General features: G+C 39.4%; 2 protein-coding genes across 7 annotated transcripts in view; one reads left to right on the top strand and one right to left on the bottom strand.

Moving 5' to 3' along the window:
* Positions 1-8,396, top strand: part of LOC129771449 (transcription factor GAGA) — a 32,510-nt gene extending 24,114 nt beyond the window's left edge. For all 6 annotated transcript variants that reach the window (XM_055775086.1, XM_055775089.1, XM_055775084.1 and 3 more), the window contains exon 7: positions 31-8,396. In XM_055775086.1, the coding sequence (XP_055631061.1) occupies positions 31-183 (153 nt within the window). In that variant the 3' untranslated portion in view covers positions 184-8,396. The remainder of the gene's footprint in view (positions 1-30) is intronic.
* A 42-nt stretch (positions 8,397-8,438) lies between these two features.
* Positions 8,439-22,627, bottom strand: part of LOC129771448 (uncharacterized) — a 38,858-nt gene continuing 24,669 nt past the window's right edge. Inside the window, exons 8-11 of the mRNA XM_055775082.1 lie at positions 18,531-18,634; positions 17,804-18,472; positions 17,554-17,748; positions 8,439-9,429 (exon numbers count right to left, since the gene is read on the bottom strand). Coding sequence (XP_055631057.1) covers positions 8,519-9,429; positions 17,554-17,748; positions 17,804-18,472; positions 18,531-18,634 — 1,879 coding nt within the window. The 3' untranslated portion in view covers positions 8,439-8,518. The remainder of the gene's footprint in view (positions 9,430-17,553; positions 17,749-17,803; positions 18,473-18,530; positions 18,635-22,627) is intronic.

Genomic DNA, 22,627 nt, shown 5'->3' on the forward strand with positions numbered 1-22,627 from the left:
CTAAAACAAAGATTGCAAACACATTTTCAGGCTACCCTAATCCGAACCGGCGAATCGATTGAAGCAGGCATTATTGCGACGCACGAACCTACGCTACGCCCACATACCGAACTGTTCCGTGTTGGTAACACCGTTTACACGATAGAGGAACGTCGACCGGATCAAACAAATCGTTTGACTTAGAACGATGACGAGGACGTCGACAACGGAGGCGACGTGTATGAAATAGTTGAGGGTGTCGATTACGATTGCATCATCGATAGTGGCGTTGACGTAGAGATCGAAGAGGAAACAGGCGAGGGTATCGTGGTGGAAGAGGAGGAGGAGGTCGTGATAGATACTGGTGCGAGCGCCGGCGTTGAAGCCGGTGCAGTGATTATCGATGCCACAAACGATGATGAAGAAGATGATGATGATGATGACGGAAATACTGAACACCACCACCACCGGCAACAGCACCAGTTGCAGCAGCATCATCAGGTGGGAACACAAACGAGAGAAGCAACAGTGGTTGCTGTGACTACTACTGCCGGAGGTTCAGTAGTTGGTGCAGCGACCACCCGGAGCACGACCAATAGCAATCGTAACGCGATCACCATCAACAGAAGCAACAACAGCAGCAGCAGCCACAACCACCGAGGTAATACTACAGTCGAGGGTGATTTGGCGTCGTCCTACAAGCACTTCTTCATTCTATAATTCAATGATTCACGCTGATTGAATGGGTTGCTCTGAAGCCTAGCTCTGCACCAGAGTTGGGAAGACTATATTTTTCACACGTGTGTAAAGAATGTTTCATTTAAAGTGATGTCTTCAAACGGTACCCAATGGGAGAAGGTACGGTTTAGGTTTTTATTTGTTAAAGATCATTTAGGGAAAGTTTTGTTTGAAAGAGTAGGGCGCGATATGATTCAGTACCCTAAGAAGAAAATTTGAAGTCAAATTGAGTAACATATTTCACAACGGGTTGAAACACAATTGCGGAGAAATGCGTTTTAGTAAAATTTTAGCGAATCGGCAAGAATAAAGTTATTCAATTTCCCACGATTACATTTAGGGTTTTTCATAATTATCTTCAGTTTTTAAAACAAAACAAATAGATGAAGGATTCATATTTCGTAAACACATACATATAAATATATACATATATATTTTATCGCTTTGTACATAGCTGCATATTGAACAGAAAGTTACAATTATCGATATTGATAACAATAAATAGACCGTTTAAACTAGTGTCACATAGGATCATTCACGCAAAGAAACAGATCGGAGCGCAAAAGAGCAGGAATGAATAGGAAATTAGAAGAAAAAAAGGTCCTGTGACCATTCAGAAGCATGAGTGCATTACACATATGGGACCGCTGTATGTTGAGGCAAGCGATAATTATTGATGACGAAGAACAGGAATGCGAAAAATGGGAAAATATGGAAATAATTGCATTTATGGCGCAGTTTTTGTTGTGGTTGCTCCTCGAAAAATTCATTTTTTTTTTAAATTCACGGGTAACTCAAGGCCGTCATTCAGATATCATGATTTCATGATTTCAATTAATTTTTTCATAGAAAAAAAATCTTTGGCGATGAAACTTTTACTGTGAAATCTTAACTTAATTTTATAGTCTAATCGTCTAATCCTTTTTGAAAATAGTTCTACAGGCTGTTTAATGTTCAACATTCATATATACATCAACATGCACTTACACAGAGGGAACCCAAGAATTGACTCTACAGTTATTCGATCTTGTTAAAAAGAAAAAAGATAAGTATGATACTGGAAGGCCGGAATCGTTTTGTTTTAGGTTAAAGCGAAGAGATTCAGACCTACAATATTTCTCTATTCTGTTCCAATTCGACATTATTGAAAAGCCTTCTTGATAGATTGAGTCATTTAAGTCATTTCAGTACATAACATTTGACGAATTTCATGCCAACTCGACTGGCCGTTGGCACCATCTCACTGTTTCACTGCTAAAACGTTGTCGATGTAAACACATGAGTCTTTTAAGCAACTTTGAAATATTCCATAAAGTATTAGACTACTTTTGAAAAGGGCCAACATTTTTTTCTTGATTTTTTACAAAAAAATATAACTCGGAAACTATAATACCTACATAATTTTGATCAAAGGATGAAATGTAGAAAATCATTTGAATTCCACAAAAAATACCAATTTTTTTTTTGAAAAACTCGATTTTCGGTAATTTTACGTTTTTCAAAAAAAAAACACAAATTTTAACGGTTGTGACACCAGTAAATGAAGTCCGAATGAGCTAATATTTTGCATTAGGGTGTATTATCATGCAAATCAACATTTCGTAGCAAGTTCCGAATGAAAAATCGAGATAACTAATTTTATTGGCACCCTAAACCATACTTTTCGTTTCGTATTCCGAAAAAAAAACTAAGTACCAGAGTGTCGATTTTTGATGAAATATTTTTGTTTTCGAGATGAAAGTAGATCTCGACGTTTCGTGCAATTTTAAGACATTTGGCTTGAAATTTTGTTTTTCGAAAACTCCGATTTCCTTTAAAATTGAAAAATCACCCAAGAGGGGAGGATTTTCTGATTTTCAAAAAAACTCAAACTTTCACCGCTAGGCGCACTCTCCCTTAAGTCGAATTGAGCTGATATTTTGCACGGTTGTTTTTTCGAGGTGGTGAACATTTTTTATGGGTTAACTTTTTGAAAATCGAAATGACCATTTTCATTGGCACCCATTTTTCAATGAAGGCGCTATTTCTTCAATTATATTTCCTTCCGTTTCGGAGTGAAATAACGCAATAATATTAAATTGGTTGAAAATGATTTTTTGTGTTTAAGAATATGAAGTTCACGAATGATGAATTTGATGCCAACTCGACTAACCATTGGCAGCATCATCTCAGACTGTAGGGAAACGTTGTGGGTGTAAAGACATTTAACCAACTTTGCATACTCGAAATTTTCAAGTTAGAATCACACTATTTTTTGAGAAGGGCTAAAGTTTTTTTTTCTTGATTTTTTTTCAAAAATTTCTAATTTAGATTTATAACACCTACAAAATTCTGAACAAAGAATGAAATGTAGGGAATAGTTTAAATTTTCATGAAAAAAATACCAAAATGATTAAAAAAAACACTGAAAAAATAATATTTTGATAATTATAATTAATTTCAAACAATCACCAAAACGACATTTATACATCGAAAGACGGGCACTTTTACAGGAAAAAAGTTTTTCTAACAACTTTTCCATGTTGTCTTAGAAAAAGATACAACTAATTCTAATTTTGTTTAAAGTAAAGATAGCAATATAAAGTATTGGACAAAGTTTTAGATCTTATTGAGATATAAACTTTTGTCGAAGATGTTCAGCCCTATTCTGTATTCCGGCGGATTTATATTTCGTTCGAAACCGTTATTTCGTTCCAGTTATAATTTCGCATTCTATATTTCAAACGCTTTGCCCATTTAATGTTCGAAGAAAAACAGATCGAACGAAATGCAAAAAACACTCGAACGGAATACAGAATGGAATTTTCTCAAGCCGTTCGGAATATTTCGAATCGATCGAAAAACAGAATAGGGGTGGTTGTATAATTTCTGGAATATATAACCTATTTTCATTTTATGGGAAATGATATATTAGTAATTTTTTTTCCCAGTAACAGTGCCCTTCTTAATTTTTGTTCAGAATTTTAAATAAACACGTTTTTGAGAAAATAGAATTCTAATTGGCAAAATAATTTTGTTTCAATATATTTATTAATGACAACTTAAATAATTTCCTACATTTTATTCTTTAACCAACATTTTTTAATTCAAAAACTATAAGACCTACATCATAGTTTTTAAGTTGAAACTTTTCGGAAAAAAACGTTGAAAAAAAATCTTATCTAATAACTATAATAACTACTAAATTTGAATTAAAGAGAATAAATGGTTCAAATTGCATTGCAAAAATGCATTTTTTTTAAATTACACTGAAAAAAATATGAATAGCCCATACAATTACTAGCCATACATCGGAAGAAGAGCACTGCTATAGGGAAAAAGTTTTTCTAGCAGCTTTTTCATGTTTTGTTTGGAAAAATACAACATGTTATTTTTGAGAATTGGAAAAAATGAGATTTGCAAAAAAAACCATTATGAGAAAAATGTATTTTAATTTTTAAAATATATTTTTCTCAGAATTATTTAAAAAACGCTGCTATTTTTTACGAAAATCTAAACAATTTAATTCTTTGACCAAAACTTTGTAGGTATTGGTAGGTTCGGCACTCATTTGTGAACCAACGAAAACACCCTAAAATATATCGATTTTGCTGTCTCCAAGAACATGTCCATATGTAGCAACTTTCGTTTTAATCGACCGTCGGCACTTCTCGGATATCATCGACGTCAGAACCTATCGTGGCGCTAACATCGATTTAGATCACTACCTGGTGATGGTCAAACTGCGTTCTAAACTATCTCTCGTCAATAACTTAGGACATCAGCGCTCACTACGGTACCACCTACGACGATTGCGACGGCATCTCTTTCGCGGGGAAAAAAGCGCCGCTGGGCAGAAAAAGAGTGTGAGGAGATCGAACTGCTTCATAGTTCTCGAGAATCGCGGAAGTTCTTCAAGAAACTAATCGCCTTGCACAAAGGCTTTGTGCCGCAGGCCGAAATGTGCAGGAACAAGAAAGGAGGCATCGTGACGAACGAACGCGAGTTGATCGACAGGTGGAGGCAGCACTACGATAAACACCTGAACAGTGCGCAGACAGGAGACCAAGACGGCGTTGAGGATGACTTTACCAGTGCAGTGAACAACGACGTCGTACCACTCCCGACGAAGGGTGAAATTAAGGAGGCCATTAATCAGCTAAAGAACCACAAAGTAGCTGGTAAGGATGGCCTCGCAGCGGAGTTCTTCAAGGGAGGTCCGGGAAAACTTGTAGAATGTATGCACCGGTTGATATTCTGGACCTGGGACACAAAACAGCTACCGGAGGAGTGAAAGGACGGGGTAATCTGCCCTACATTTAAAAAAGGTGACAAGCTGGATCGTGGGAACTACCGTGCAATCACGATCCTGGAAGGTGCCTACAAAATTCTGTTTCATATCCTCTTACGCCGTCTATTATCATTCCGGATGCGTGTCCGGTTGCTCGACGACGGACCAGTTTTTTACACTGCGTCAGATCCTCCAAAAGTGCCGCGAGTACCAGGTCCTTATGCACCACATCTTCATTGACTTCAAGGCCGCATATGATACAATCAACTGACGATAGCTATGGAGAATCATGGACGAACATGGCTTTCCCCGAAAGCTTACCAGACTGATTCAGGCAACGATGAAAGGTGTGCGGATCTCAGGCGATCCGTCGGATTCGATTGAGACTCACAGGGGACTTCGACAAGGCGATGGATTCTACTGTCTGCTCTTCAACGTGGCGCTGAAAGGTGTTTTGCGGAGAGCGGATTTCAACATGCGAGGCATGATTTTCAACAAATCTAGTCAGTTTATCTGCTTCGCCGATTGGGCTTGGGATCAATGCGTCTAAGGCTATATACATGCCAGCAGGAAGGGCTGATCGTAACAGATTCCTTCTTAGTAGTAGCGTTGTGATCGAGGCGTTGTAGTAGCTCGAGGTGGTCGAGGAATCTGTCTACCGACAACAACAACAGCCGTAAAATTCGAAGACGCATAGTCAACGGAAGTTGTACCTACTATGGGCTCTACCAGTTTTCAGAAAACATACGCTGCGCTGTGCTACAGTTCAATTTTCATCAGCGCGCGTTCAAAACAAATACGTATTTTCTCTTGGTACGAAGAGCACCAAACTCAGGAACAAGTGGACGTTAAATAAAACACGGTGCAGAATTCAGATACTAAACATCGCTTCTCACTTGTGTGATGCCCGCCTCATTTTATACACACACAGACTCACACATAAAATTCTAGCCCCTTTTGTCTTCGATCGTTCTACAGCGCGCCTCCATACCAATGCGCTTGTGTGAAGAAAAATAACTCAACAGTGAAAGCGAAGCAGACAAACCAGATTCGAGTGCGGTTTAAAACTCGGTATATAAACCGGTGTAAGGATACGGTGCAGTAAAGATGTAATGAACCTTAAAACGAACGGTGTTGAGAACAAAACTTTTCAACTATGTCTCGGTGCGCGTTGATTCGACCGAGCGCATGTGTATACAAAGAGTACGAGTTCAACTGAGTGCAAAAAAAGTTATATGCAACGCGGTGCTGATTGCATTCCAAAGTCCGGGCTCCGCAAATCTCTAAGGTCAAAGAAACTCATATCCGGTACGGATTGTACCATCAGCAATTCTTTGATTCGATCGGTTGTCCTCTATGCGCCCGATGCATGAATTATGCTCGATGAGGACTCACGAGCACTTGGTGTTTTCGAACACCGAGTGCTCAGAACGGCGGTGTACAGGAAAATGGAGGAAGAGAATGAACCACAAACTGGTGCAACTCTACTGCGAACACAGCATCCAGAAAGTCGTCAAAGCTGGATGATTGCTATGGACATGGCATGGTGCAAGATGGTGTTTGCATCGAATCCGGTGGGAACAAAAAGAAGAGGGGAGCAGTGAATGAGATGGTTAGACCTCAGTCATTTAATTCTTATTTGAAGATTTAAAGTATGCGAAGTTGCTTAGATGATCAATGCTTTACACTCACAACGCGCCACTGTAATCTGAGATGGTGCTGCCAACTCCTAAGACGAGTTGGCATGGAATTCTTGGATTGCTTCTCATGTTCCGTCCTCAAGCAGTAGAGTGTTATATCACTGATAAATCAAAACCACTGGACTTCATTCAAATGAAATGATTTACTTACATCGAATCTTGGAAACAGGTTGAACATGCCTAATTCCACCATATGAAAACTCCACAGTCATGTTTTTTCACTTGTAACAATTCTTTCAGAAATAAATGCTTAGACGGTCGTTCACTGACATAAGGGTTTGCTTGAGATCATAACATTTTTTACTCGTAATTTGTAATCTTTAGTAGCATGATGATTTGTTACATCGGAAAGCTTCGTTAAAAAAAAATCAATTCCAATTGTTTAGTTACTGGAAATATTTTATTTCCATCACTAAATACATCAGCCGGGCATCCGCGTACATGAATGTGTTGAGTTAAGACGTGTAGAAAACACAAAACGCAAAAGAAGTTAAGTGATCTAAAATCATCGATGGACGTAGATTATGTGTGAATGACTCATATTATAGGATGTAAGCAAATTTACTGAGAAACCCATAAATGAAATACAAGAAAATAACCGTAACTATAGAATTTTAACATTTATAAGTGAAGGTAAAACGAAACAAAAAAATCAACAAATCAATGTAGCTGATAAGAGGATCTGTTTCTTTTTAACGAACTTATTCAAGCGAAGATCGAACCGAATGTATTTCTCTTACCCAGGCAGACAGAAAGCGCAAAGGCAGTGATGAATGTGTAAGGCTCTACTTTTTACAAAGAGCACCGTGTGATGAGTTTCATGTGGGGAAGTGTTTAGTGGAAGCGAATAGGAATACAACAAAACGTTTGGAACCCGAAATTTGAACAACAAAAGTACAACAAAACAAAAAAAGTGTAAAGAAAAATTTCATACATTAGACTATAATGAACCTGTTGGAGCAAGACGAATGAAGAAAAACAAACACTTAAATTGTAATAATTGTTTATAGCGAGATAAGTTCTGTCATTGTGGCATGTAAAATTGTGTGTGCGTGTTGAGTAGTAGGACCCCATAGTTTTCTCCTTCGTTCTCATTCTTGACTCGAAACAAGAATGTGCATTTATGGCGCGAACCCATCAAACACGAGCGAATATCTGCAGCATCGTCAAACAAAAACTTGTATTGAATATTTTCAGCAGGAACCGATTGCCGGTTACTACGGTGTGAATAATGAAAAGAAGAATTAGCCAATTAGTGGAGATAAATCCAATCCATCTACATCGTACCAACAACTTCACACCATTGTTAAGACGTACTCAAACTGAATTAAAAGTTCATATATTAGATTTTATAAGTCACTCAAATTCTGAATTTGATCTAATCGTAGCAAAATGAGTATCGCAGATTTAAAGAAGCACTCTCCTCCCCAAACCCTGGCCCTGAGCATCCCACGATTCAATTCGTATCCTAGACATGAAGTAGAATACTAAAGATAAAGATTCCACGAGTCAAAAACGAAATATATACAATCGATAAAACAATAGGATACCCAAAAGGAAAAGGATTGGCGGGCCGAGAGAAGCAACAGAAACATCTTCCGTTCACAATGGTAACAAGAAGTTTCGAAACACGGGAGATAATGTAAAAGAAACAAAACAAGTATAAATGTGTGTACATACAGAGATAAATAAAGTGAAAATCATGTAAATGTGGTGGGGCGATCACTCAAATAGAATGAATCAGAACGGCCTACTTTCAAATATTGTATATTATCGTACAAAAAAAGGTAACTGCTTCAATTTAACGTTTAACAGAAAACTCATGCATCCTTCACTTTATCACAGCTTCGATGAAAACAATTTCCTTGTTGGGAGCAACGAGTGCCACCAATTCACGCTGACCGCCATTCAGCTTCAGAACACTTAGTCGATTAACGCCCGGATCTAAACGGAGCACATTACTGGTGAGATACTCGCGAAAGCCGGACACTCCCTCGTATCGATATACCACGAACGGATGGAATGGGTTCGCGTTCAACGTGTACAGCATCATCTCGACGACCGATGGAATGACGGAAAATTGAATCTGCTTCGGTACCTTCGTCAGTATCGTCTGGAACGGGACAAAGGTGCTGTTGCGATGGAGCGGTCGCGCGTCGCGCCAAATTTCGATCGAACCATGGTGGACCTGATCCGCTAGATCGTGCACCGAGTTGACGGCAATGAAAAGTTGGTGCTCGAATTTGGCCACACTAATGGAGCTGGGATGGAGCACTTCGATGCGCTGGTAGAGCGTGAGTTTGTAATCGGGATTCGGACGCCACACTTGCAGTCGATCGTCTCGGCTGAGCAGTATCAGCCGGCCGTCCAGGTGAACAGCCTGCTGGACAGCTGCTGTTTTCAGCGCTTGCTGGAAATTCATGTAGTACAGAAGATTTTCCAGATGCAGACAGTAGATGTTCATTCCATCGACCGTTGACGAGTACAGACCGACGCAGTCCAGATCGATAAGCTTGAAGGAAATGATATTGTGCGATACGGTGCTGTTGAAGTCGTAGATGGTGACGAATTTTGGAGTCTTTCTGGGGACCAGCAAATCGGGTGGTTCCAGATCCAGGATGGACTGGCGATAATAGTGGTGCACTGGGTCGAAGAATTCCACGAACAGATGCTGGACGTGATTCAGGGTAATCCGCTTTGCGTCCGTCACAATCAGCGATGGTGAGAAAATTGGTGGAAACCCTGGGGGAAATATGAATATCGGTAAGGTGTGAAAAATAACTTTATTCTGTTGACAAAATATACTAATGATGGATAATTTACAGGCAAAACACGTAGAATGAATTGCTCAAATCTATTAATCGTTCATTTTGTCGCATGTTTCGCAAAGAGATGAAGAAAACGATTAGATCTAGAATTTCTAAAGTTTAACCCTTTCATTACGGCAGTGTGCTCCGCCAAAGTGCTACCCCTGTACGGAGCACTGCGCCGAAAAGTATGCACATAGCGCTGGTGTGATCGAAGAGCAGTATGAACATCATGTCGTCTAAAGACGACGCTCGTACACACAGCTCATCGCGCGGATGTCGTCTATAGGCGACACTCGTAACGAAAGGGTTAAAACCACACAGAAAAATACGGCGCCCAAAACACGCCGCATTGAGACATTTTCTGACGCACACAATTGCAGATATGGGTCAGTACAGATTTCCCGCTCCCATGGGTCGAATGATGACAGAACATATGAACGATCAGCAATTTCGGTTAACTTATTGAGTATGAAAATTAATTACTCAATCGCCGTTTTTCCGACAGATAAATTACGGTGTTGTTGATGCAATAGTGCCATTAACTGGAGAAACAAACCGTGTTCAAGCAGAAGGTTGCAGCGAACTTCTCGAAGCAGATATTCTCTTTGCTTGCGTTTCGACTCAGTTCGGACTCGAAGCGATGATAGATTGACTTGATTCGAGAGTTCAAGAAATAGTTCCGAACAGCAGAGTGGAGTCGGTACAACTATTCTGGATAGTTTCGGGACTTCGGGGCTCACATTCCATCATTCAAGTGCAATCATAATTGATCATCACCTCTGTTCTGTATTTCGATCGATTCGAAATATTTCGAACGATTTGACAAAACTCCATTCTGTATTCGGTTCGAGCTGTTTTTGCATTTCTTTCGATCTTTTTCTCTTGGAACATTGGATGGGAAAACGTTCGAAATAGGGAATGCGAAATTATAACTCGAACGAAATCATTTATTTCGTGAACATTATGTGCTAGTCAATGGCAACACGCTAACGCTCGATCGGACCTAATTAAAGGATGGTCTCGTATGTTTCAAACTAATTTAGAGACGAATGAACTCTCTGAGTTTAAAGTCTCTTTAATTCAATACCGTTACCGTTCAAACTAATCAGGCTATCGGAGGACCACAAGTTTCTCGCAAGCAAACCACCGCTTCCGACGGCAGGTCAAAGGCCGGCTCGGATTGCGTTACCTCGGCGACTTGAGACCGCCTCGGTTCTTTATTCTCGTTAGATGAGGACTTCGCCCTCATTACAATGACTTCATTATAAATTTCATTACGAAAAAAATCTATCTATATATATAAAAATGGAGTGATGTCTGTCTGTCTGATTCTTATAGACTCGGAAACTACTGAACCGATCGACATGAAAATTGGTATGTAGGGGTTTTTGGGGCCGGGGAAGGTTTTCGTGATATTTTGAGACCCCTCCCCCCTCTCTAAGGGGGGGGGGGGCTGCCATACAAATGAAACACAAATTTCTGCATTACTCGGAAATTAACCAAGCAAACGAAACCAAAGTTGGCATGTGAAAGTTTTAGGGTGCAATAAATGTTTCTATGATGGTTAGACAGTCCTTCCCCCACTCAAAGGGGGGGCTGCCATACAAATGAAACACAAATTTCTGCATTACTCGAGAATTAATCAAGCAAATGAAACCAAATTTGGCATGTGGAGGTTTTAGGATGCAATAAATGTTTCTATGGTGTTAAGATACTCCTTCCCCCTCTCTTAGAGGGGGCTGCCGTACAAATGAAACACAAATTTTTGCATTACCCGAGAATTAATCAAGTAAATGGGCGGGACGAAGTTTGCCGGGTTAGCTAGTAATCTATAAATAAAAATGTAAGGCAAAATCTGTTGGTAAGCGGAAAACCCGAAGAAGGGATGGTCCGATTTTATCCTTCTTTATTTTGTTGTATTCATCTCTTCCCGTAGATCAATATATTGGAGAGAAAAATCGGAAAATTTTCGGAAAACTTTGAAGGAAGGTCGGACAATTCGGAAAATTGAATTTCCACATGTTCGAAAATTACATCATAATAAGCGTTGTTAGTCCATTCGATGTTTGCGCTATCGAAATTGTTCTTTGTTCGTAAGTGGAAATGGATTTTCAGGCGAAATAACGCATATTCATATCATATATCTATATAAATAAAAATGTAAGGCAAAATCTGGTGGTAGGCGGAAAACCCGAAAAGGGATGGTCCGATTTTAGCCTCCTGTATTTTGTTGTATTCGTTTCTTCCCGTAGATCAATATAGTGGTGAGAAAAACCAGAAAATTTTCGGAAAATTATGAAGGAAGGTCGGAAAATTCGGAAAATTGAATTCCCACATGTTCGAAAATTATATCATAATAAGCGTTGTTAGTCAATTTGATATTTGCGCTATCTAAGTTCGTAAGTGGAAATGGGTTTTCAGGCGAAATAACGCATTTCCATATCTTATATCTATAAAAAAAAATGGAAGGCCAAATTTGTCCGATTTGAGCTGTCTTTATTTTGTAATATTCACTGTATCAAACATGTATTCCATGCAACGGAGAAACATGTTATTTCGAAATGCTTGAAGAATCTTGAACGAGAATTGTGTCTGAAAATAATTTTATATTATAAGGACGAATTTTTGTAGAAGTACTATACAATTTACAGTAAAAGAAAATTGTAAAGGGTCGAAGGGTAATCAATCAATAAAGAGTTCAGTGATTGGACTCACTAACGTTCACTTAGTAAGAAAACGTGGATGTTTTAAAGTATTCAAATAAAAAAATCTATTTTGGGCGGGACGAAGTACGCCGGGTCAACTAGTCTCTATATATATATATATATATAAAAATGTTCTCTTCGTTTGTGTGCGCGTTAAAAACTCGAAAAGTACGGAACCGATAAATGGACCTGAAAAGTTGGACGAATTGGTATGAAAATATGGAGAAATTTACGTTAGTGATACTAAATCATATGATCATAACGCGAAATCCAACAGTCACATGATTGGTGTTGTTTTCTATTATAAGGAGAGATGTCCATCGTGAATATCATTTCATAATCAAGAGGTATAAAACACAGTACCTGGGATGGATTCCGAATGAAACCATTACGACGTTTGAGCCGTGCACTGAAGGAAAAACGGCCACAATACGAGCAAAGACACGATAAAGTTATTTTGCAGCATGCTCGGCCCCATGTCGCAAAACCGGTCGAAACATACTTGGAAACGCTGAAATGGGAAGTCCTATCCCACCCGCCGTATTCTCCAGACATTGCTCCGTCCGATTACTACCTTTTTCGATCGATGCAACATGGCCTGGTTGACCAGCACTTCTCCAATTTTGATGAAGTCAAAAATTGGATCGATTCGTGGTTAGCCGACAAACCGGCCGATTATTTCCGCAAAGGGATTCGTGAATTGCCAGAAAGATGGACAACAGTTGTGACTAGCGATGGGCAATACTTTGAATATTAAATTTGTAATCATTTTTGCAGAATGAAGCATTAATTTCTGAAAAAAAACGAAGAAATTTACCGGTACTCCTATTATTTTAATTTTACTATTGATCTGATTGTTTTAATATCTACTTGAAGATTCAAATGCAGAAATTTGGGTAATTTTTAACTTTAAAAAACACAATTGCTTCTCTTTGTTCATCGCTGTGCAGTGTACAGAAAATAGTAATTATATGAGCAGCGTTTCAATGGTTTCTTATATTCATCTATTAGGGAACACTAAGTAATAAGACACTAGCGTAACAAGTATGTTTGACCTCTACAAAGAATGTGATTCAAATGTAGATTTAGCTTATAGCACATAATACTGGCAATTGTTGATTTTCGAACAATGTATGAAAGCTGTTATGCGGACAAACAGTGATTTTTCGGAAAGGTTTTTTCAAAATTGCTCAAATGCTTTCGAGCTAGAAATGTATGTTTGCATGTTGAGCAAACGTATTACATTGCGTAGAATGCATAACGGCGAAAAAGTCGATTTGGACCCATTCCATGAGGTTATGCACCAGAGAACCAAATTTCAAATCTAGTTTTAGGAGAAAATTGAAAACGTTATTTAAACAAACCTTAGTTTTTATCATAAATTTTTAGTAACAAATTTCATTTTTATTCACCAACCTTTGAGAGAGGCGAGTTTAAAAAACTACATAATTATATTTAAAATATTTTAGGTTTTCACTATTTTCATGTTTCTTGAAATATCTCACATGCTTAACCAAACTTCAATGTCTATATACCATTGAATGGGTGATTAACCCTTTCACGACCACGGGGACGCCGATGTCCCAAGCAAAAATCATGGATTAATTAAATATTCACGTAACCATTGTAAATTATTTTTTTATTTTAATATTTCGGAATGTACCTTTTTATTATTTTTACTGGCAATACATAATAGCGACCATAGGGACATATTTGTGCCATAAATTTAACAAAAAAAAAGGTAAAAGTTTTTTGAATTTTTAGTATAAATTATGTTTTTAGGGTGCCTATTGATTCATAACATATAGCTAAATTGATTTAATAAGGTACCGTAACCTTATGGTCCTGAAAGGGTTAAATGCTTGTTTGAAGAGCCGTGAGTAGACCTACGTTTCATTATGTAATTTATGAGAAACAAGCATTTCAAAAACAGGTATTTTGATGCGTTGTCACGTCACAAAAGAAGAGCATTTTTTTAGTTTATCAGATGAACATAGTTTCAAACATTTTTATACTTGAGTTTCTCTAAGCAAACAATGAAGGTCAACTACCCACCAAATTTGGTTGAGATCGGTCCACAAATAGAGGAGTATCAACTGTCTCCAGAAGTTGTTGTCACGTCATGAAAAGTATACGATCCAATCCAGTGTGATGCAACAACATTATGATTCACTACAAATACTTTTTTGCGTTTTCATCAATAAAGCACACAAAATTAAACGATGTTATAGTAAAATTAAGAAAATTTCCAACAAGAATCATTTGTTGGAGAATATTTTATAGTTAGATTGGCTTGTTGCCAGTCAAATACTTTTGTGACGTGCAACACCTGATTTTTTGCTATTTCGGACTAATGATTAATTTAATTTAATTAATTACAGTTCCGTTTCGAAACATACAAATGATCTTTCTCCTATGTTTTATCAACAATACATGAACGTAGATTCCACAATATAAGATATAATCTTATCTCAACTTCCGGTTTGTTGATGGTAGTATAAGCAAATATTATAAGAGTTTTCAGTCTGTGCTATAATGCTGAAGACGAAGTAAAAAAAAAATCTATATATATATAAAAATGGAGTGATGTCTGTCTGTCTGTCTGATTCTTATAGACTCGGAAACTACTGAACCGATCGACATGAAAATTGGTATGTAGGGGTTTTTGGGGCCGGGGAGGGTTTTCGTGATATTTTAAGACCCCTCCCCCCTCTAAGGGGGGGCTGCCATACAAATGAAACACAAATTTCTGCATTACTCGAGAATTAATCAAGCAAATGAAACCAAATTTGGCATGTGGAGGTTTAGGATGCAATAAATGTTTCTATGGTGATAAGATACTCCTTCCCCCTCTCTTAGAGGGGGCTGCCATACAAATGAAACACAATTTTTTGCATTACTCGGAAATTAATCAATCAAACGAAACCAAAGATGACATGTGAAAGTTTTAGGGTGCAATAAATGTTTCTATGATGGTTAGACAGTCCTTTCCCCACTCAAAGGGGGGGCTGCCATACAAATGAAACACAAATTTCTGCATTACTCGAGAATTAATCAAGCAAATGAAACCAAATTTGGCATGTGGAGGTTTAGGATGCAATAAATGTTTCTATGGTGATAAGATACTCCTTCCCCCTCTCTTAGAGGGGGCTGCCATACAAATGAAACACAATTTTTTGCATTACTCGGAAATTAATCAATCAAACGAAACCAAAGTTGGCATGTGAAAGTTTTAGGGTGCAATAAATTTTTCTATGATGGTTAGACAATCCTTCCCCCACTCAAATGGGGGCTGCCATACAAATGAAACACAAATTTCTGCATTACTCGATTTCATTTCATTAATCAAGCAAATGAAACCAAATTTGGCATGTGGAGGTTTTAGGATGCAATAAATGTTTCTATGGTGTTAAGATACTCCTTCCCCCTCTCTTAGAGGGGGCTGCCGTACAAATGAAACACAAATTTTTGCATTACCCGGGAATTAATCAAGCAAATTAAACCAAATTAGGCATATGGAAACTTTAGGGTGCAATGAATGTTTCTATGGTGGTTAGATACCCCTCCCCCCTCTCTTAGGGGTGGCTGCCATACAAATAAAACAAAAATTTCTGCATTACTCGAGAATTAATCAAGTAAATGGGCGGGACGAAGTTTGCCGGGTTAGCTAGTAAAAAATAAAAATGCTAAAAAAAATATGGAAAACCCATACGATATGGGCTTGCAAGCGGAAGTCGAATATCGTATTCCGATGCCATTTTGGAATCGAGGATGCTGACTTCCGGTTTGTTAAAAATGGATACGAAAAACCGGGAATGGCGTGAAATCCCACAGTATGATCGTGAATGGTAATGTGAGAATATATTCATGGGTGCGCGAAAAGGAATAAAACAAGGATAATGTTTGATAGTGAGAGATAATATTAAAGTAAGAGGGAGATATTGTTTGAGTGTAAAGAACTTAGCCTTAGAGCGACGTGTGTGGAATTATACAAAGAAAGTGCACATACAAATGCACACGCAAACATCAACGATCAACGATTAAAGTCAACGTCAAAGTCAAAGTCGTCTTCAACACGCAAACATAAACGCCCTTGCATTTGCGCGGATGCATACAAAGAACTTATCAAAAGTTTCTGATAGCAAAATCAAATGCGTCCACCCTGTAGTGAGCGCCACTCGGTGAACCAGGATTGTGCTAGCCATTGATGGCAAGTAACGTGTAAACGTGTTAAACAATCACGATATAAAAACTGGAAGTCGGTTTACGACCACCCCGACTTTTCCCAAATAACGGCATACCGTGTATTACAGGTAACAGGTAGATTCAATTTGTATAGCTTATGTTGATGAACTTACCATAAACAATTAAAATTGACTTGTTTCGCAATGTTTCACAATCTAAAAGAACATAGAACTTATTTTGCACACAGGTCGAATATATTTCTTCTCTGTGTTCTTAAAGGAATGAAAACGTAAAATGGCATAAAAACGCTAGAATGAAGAGAGCCAGAAAAAGTCACCATATTATCAAATTGTCAGCGTTATGGCACCTTTAATTTGACACTATTGAAAATTCAGTAGGAAGCGCCGTTCATGAGATACAAAGAAGGGTAGGTTCAGGACCACCGGTTGCGTTAGGACCACCTTCCCCTATAGAATGGGCTTTTGGAAGGGGAAGGGCAGATCTCAGACGAAAGTAAAGAGTATTCAGAGTAATGAAAAAAACATAAAAAATAGTACATCGCTCGCTACAATACGGTGAAATTCTTATTTAATACAATTTATTGGTAGTGTGACGTGACAACGCTTCGTGGAAACTGTTTATTAGTACAGAGCGCGTTGTCACGTCACAAAATGCATGCCGCCAAATTCATGTTCTTGCAAGTTTTTTGAAAAACTGAGTATACAGTAATCTACGTTTATCTTTCATTGACAAATCATAGAACAAAGTGTATTTGTATGTTTTGAAACGGAACTGAAAATACAACATTAATGTTCAAAAGTCGTAACCCGCAAAAAGACAGGTGTTGTCACGTCACAAAAGTATTGGGCTGGCAACAAACGAATTCAACTGCAAAATATTCTCCAACTGAAGATTCTTGTAGGAAATTTTTTGAATTTCACTTTAAAATCGTTTACCATTTGGAAATCGTGTGATTTATACATGAAAACGAGTAAAAATCTGTTTTTAGTGAGTCAAATCGTCACGTCACGCTGGAATGGGTCTTTTTGTTCATTTTGTCGCTTACGTCACCTAGACAAACATGGGCACTAATGATAGTGATTGTATCGACTTCTCGACTCGATTTAGATAATAGGGCCCAATATATGTGTTACTACTTGACTCACCTTTTGCAATACGGAACCGTTGTTCCTTTTTGCTCCATCGATAAAACTCCACAGCCGTACGAGTTCCATCGTCCACATGTACGACGAGCAGCTCGATGGCCACCGGCGAAAGCGGTAACGTAATGACACTCACCCTTCGGAAGTGCCCGGTTAACTTCTTTATCGATTGATACTGACCCAGAAATGGTGTTTTAACTGAAAATCATAATAGAATTAAAAAGTGATATACTAATTCAGCACAAACACACACCATTAAGATTTTCCACCACTGACTCTCCCACGGTGTGTAAGCTGCGTAATTTGGATTGATACTCTTCCAACTGGTCATCGTACTCAACTTCTTTCAAAAGTTGAGTGAAATTTACTCCAAATATGGTATTATCTCCACTGTCTATGTTTTCTGCATCCAGAGGCTGTGTTAAAGTTACTGGAGTATCGATTATAAGCGTAGCCTGATCTCTACGGGCTAAGTTTTCCACAAACTGGTTGAAGTCCTTCCCATTGATGGTCTCCACCTCAAGATTCTCGATCGACGATGGATAGATTAGATTCCTTTCTGGAAATTTCGTTCGCAAATATAGATCGCCATCGATAGTTTGCGGAATCGATTTGAGTAGCAAATGCTGTTCGTTGAAAGTGATGTTATTGACTGGTCCCAGCGATTCGATGTCACCCAAAACGGTGGCCGACTCCAGGTAGGTCACGCCTTCGATTGTATGATGACGATCCAGTCGGACAGCATTGGCGAACCACTCGCCGAAGTCGACGCCCTGGATGATGCAGGGATCCGGACAGTTGAGTCGGCGCACCCGCAGATTATCGATTCGTTTGGCTCCCGTAAATGTTGCTTCGGTTGCATCGCTTCTTAGGAAGTCACGTCTAACGTCCAGACCGTTCAGGGTGGTTACGTTTAGATTACCTTGTGAAATATGGCGTAGTTAGATCGTTCACTGGTGTAGAAACGGATAAATAGTTACCGTAAACTTCTACATCATGAAATATCCATTTTCCTGTGATGGTTTGCTCAACGTCTTTTTTCAGAACGTATTTGTCGAATTCCACGATGTTGATGCCTTCGGACCTGAAAGGAATGGTAATAGAAACTATAATCTATATGCGCATAGAAATTTCATGGGCCCTTAATCGAGCATACGCACGCGCGTCCTAAATTGAGACAAGAGAAAATTAAATATTTATCTTGTTAGGGTCGGACAACACTGAACATAACTTTATTATAAAGATAAGGGTTGGGGCTTCAAGAGTTCGGGTTGAGCGACGGTGCCGATTGGACGTGCTCGTTCGCGCTCCGTGTTTTTCCTTTGAGTGTCGCTGTTGTTTCGATGAAAATTTTAGGCGTTTCAATAAAAGATGCACTAGTGTTATATAAAAGTGCGCTTTTTTCATCGCTACATTGAAATCCTGTTGAATTTGTTCAGATTTCCTGGATATTTGCGGAAAATGCCGTGCAAAAGTGCAGTGCAGTGTGCGGCGGAGAGTATTAAAGGGTGTGTCACATCAAATTGCATCACGGAAAAAACGCTGTAGAAATTTAATTTTTAGGAATTATATCTTCAGCTTTTGCTTTAAAATCAGATAAGAGTGTATAGATCACGTTGGCCATGCTTCACTGTCAATTTTTCGTAAATTTGGAAAAATGTCGTCGAACGAAAAAGAGCGTCGTGAATTAATCCTGTGCACTCATTTCGAGAATCCGGAGTTGTCACATCGGGACATCGGTAAGATGCTGGGAATCGTCCAATCCACGGTCAGCAGAGTACTAAAACGATACTTCGAGAACCTAACCATCGACCGGAAGGTGAAGAGTTCGGTCCGGGATGTCGCCAATAAACTGAATTTTTCAAGTTCATTCGTCCAGCGGACCAAGCAGCGGGAGGGCCTGTGTACATACAAGGTTCAGAAGGCTCCTAACCGCGACGAAAGGCAAAACATGGTGGGGAAGACGCGAGCCCGGAAGCTGTACACCGAAATACTGACGAAGCCGCATTGCCTGGTAATGGACGACGAAACCTACGTCAAAGCGGACTTTCGTCAGCTGCCGGGCCTGTTGTTCTTCTCCGCAGAGGACAAATTCAGCGTTCCGGAGGAAATTCGCATACAGAAACTATCCATGTTTGCCAAAAAGTACATGGTGTGGCAAGCGATCTGCTCTTGCGGAAAGCGGAGCGCCCCCTTCGTGATGACCGGCACGGTTAACGGGCAGGTTTACCTTAAGGAGTGCCTACAGAAGCGCTTTCTACCACTATTAAAGCAGTACGAGGGCCCGACCATCTTCTGGCCGGATCTCGCTTCGTGCCACTATTCAAAGGACGTGTTGGAGTGATACGAAGCCAACGGAGTCACCTTCGTGCCAATGGAAATGAACCCGCCCAACGCGCCGGAGCTTCGCCCAATAGAGAAATATTGGGCGATTATGAAGCAGGCCCTCCGGAAGAACCCAAAAGTTGTCAAATCGGAGGCGGACTTCAAGAGAAAATGGATTTCTGTTCAAAAAAACTACAACCTGACGTTGTACAGAACCTTATGGACGGGGTAAAGAGGAAGGTACGAGCATACGGGCTTGGGCTCGAAGTATAAAAAATGGAAAATGCCAAAAGTTGTTTAATAGTTTTTATTTTACTGTCTAAAATTTTCAAAAGGATCGGTCTACTGGGCGAATTTCTACAGCGTTTTTTCCGTGATGCAATTTGATGTGACACACCCTTTAGTTTCTCGTTTGGTTTCGTGTTACAACATGTTTCTCATTTTTCTGCGTAATTGCCGTGTGTGTGTTTTTGTATATGCATTGAAATTTAGTCTTCGCAGTGTCAATATCAAATCGTGTTCTAAGTGAAGATATCACGATTATGAAAGAATGGGAAAGAGCTCAGATCGGTTCTCATGGTGAAAGTGTCCCAAAAAAGTGTGCAAATCCGTCCATGCGGAAAGGTGATTCGTTGATCAGCGCACTTTCAAGAACGACACAAGTGCTGTACAAGTGAATTCTCACATATAGAATTTCTGTGGCAGTAGTGTAAAGTTTACTGCCAAGAAGTTTTCCATCCTTTTCTTTCTCACTTCAAGCGACAACAGTGTATGCGTGCCATGTCGGACGTCTGTTTGGCATGTGTGGTACTAGTGTGTGCGTATTTGCATCGTGATAAACTTGGCTGTGTAGTAACATCAAACAACGTCCAGTATCTGCCTATGTGTGTTGGTGACACCACTTGTAGTCTTGTCGGCTCGTCGCTATTTGCGTATTTGCAAATAAAACATCATCGCACAAAAGTTTTTATACAGGGACGTGTGATTCTAGCGGTTTTGTGCGCGTTTACGTTGCTCTGTTTGTGTGGTTGGGTCCTTATTACTGTGGAAAGCTCTTTTTGTGTACTTTCTTCTATATCCCTACCTTATAGAGCGCGATTAACAAAAAAGTATATCGCCGATCCAATCTATTTTAGAAGAGTTTTCTTGGTTGCCTTTATAGATTAGCATTTAAAATACTTTGCCAATTCGATATATATGGAAGGAGCTTTCTCGGTTGCCTTCTAAGATTGCCCAAAGGTTACCTCCGTGTGATGCAATGAAGATGAATTACGTGCGACTAGGCACAAAGAACATTATCAGTCCAATATATCGCAGAGGAGACCTTTTCAGGCCACCCTATAACATCTTTATTCTCTACGAAACGCATTTGATTTTCGAGTTTTCGTTTCGCCGAGTAGTTGTTTCCGCGCTTACAAAACCGAATCACTAACTGGAGTTCCGGTTCTATTGCAGAGGAGACCGTTTCAGGCCATCCTTTAGGATATTCAGCCGCTGCGAAATTCATTTGAGTTCTGAGTGTTCGTTTCGTCGAACAGAGGAGACCTTTTCTGGTCACCCTTCAATATCTTCAGCAGCTACGAATTATATTTGATTTTCGAGTTTGCGTTTCGTCAAGTAGTTGTTTCTGCGCATAGAGAATCAAATCACTTACCGGAGCTACGATCCTATTGCAGAGGAGACCTTTTCAGGTCCCCCTTTCATATATTATGTCGATACGAAATGCGTTTGATTTCCAAGTTTTCTTTTCGTCGAGTGGTCGATAGTTCCGTTCACATCACTTACCTCAGTGAATCCTGATTCTTACCTCCCCCACTAACAACAATCCCTTCCATGATATTCGCTAGGGAACCACGCTATAGAGGCGACCCTTCTGGCCTTCTGGGCGGCGAATATCATACTAACATTCCTTCCTTCCCCCTGGTGACTGTAAGGACGTGGCCGGCGTCGTTATTGACCGTTTAAAGCTCGAATCATCAGAAATTGCACAACGAGAATGATTTGCTAGTCCCAAGCGTCATTCTGAGTGTTCTTTGTGCAATTTGGTTGTTTCAGGTCAATCACGGAGAGCAACTACGAATTGTGCAGTCTACCCAAGCTCAAGCTCAAGCTCAAGATAAGGGTTGGGGCTTCAAGTATTAGTGCGTATTGAATTCTCAAAGTCAAAATAACATTTTTCCCATCACTCCAAAAATGGAAAATTTCGTTCCAATAAAGACGTTTTTGCGGAGAATTCTTTTGCATCACTGCAAGCAAAAGAAGACGGCAGCTGAGACACATCGGATTCTTGTGGAAAGTTACGGCAAGCATGCTCTGTCGGAACCAATATGCAGAGCTTGTTTTCGCCGATTCAAAATTGGTAATTTTGGTCTCGAAGATGAGGAGCGCCCCGGTGCACCAAAATATTCGAGGATGAGGAATTGGGGAAGTTACTCAACGAAGATCCATGCCAGACACAAGAAGAACTTGCAGAAATGTTGGTAGTTACACAACAAGCAATTTCACTTCGTTTAAAGCAACTCGAAATGATACAAATACAAGTCAATTGGGTCCCATATGGATTGAAGCCGAGAGACATTGAGAGGCGCTTTTTCACCTGCGAACAACTGCTTCAGTGACAGAAAAGAAAAGAAAAGATTTCCTGCACCGAATCGTGATTGGTGACGAAAAGTGGATACGTAAGCGTAAGCGTAAAAAGCTTAGGTTAAGCCTGGCCAGCCATCAACATCAACCGCAACACCGAAAATATTCA

This window comes from Toxorhynchites rutilus, chromosome 2, assembly GCF_029784135.1.
Source record: "Toxorhynchites rutilus septentrionalis strain SRP chromosome 2, ASM2978413v1, whole genome shotgun sequence".
Taxonomy (NCBI): Eukaryota; Metazoa; Arthropoda; class Insecta; order Diptera; family Culicidae; genus Toxorhynchites; species Toxorhynchites rutilus.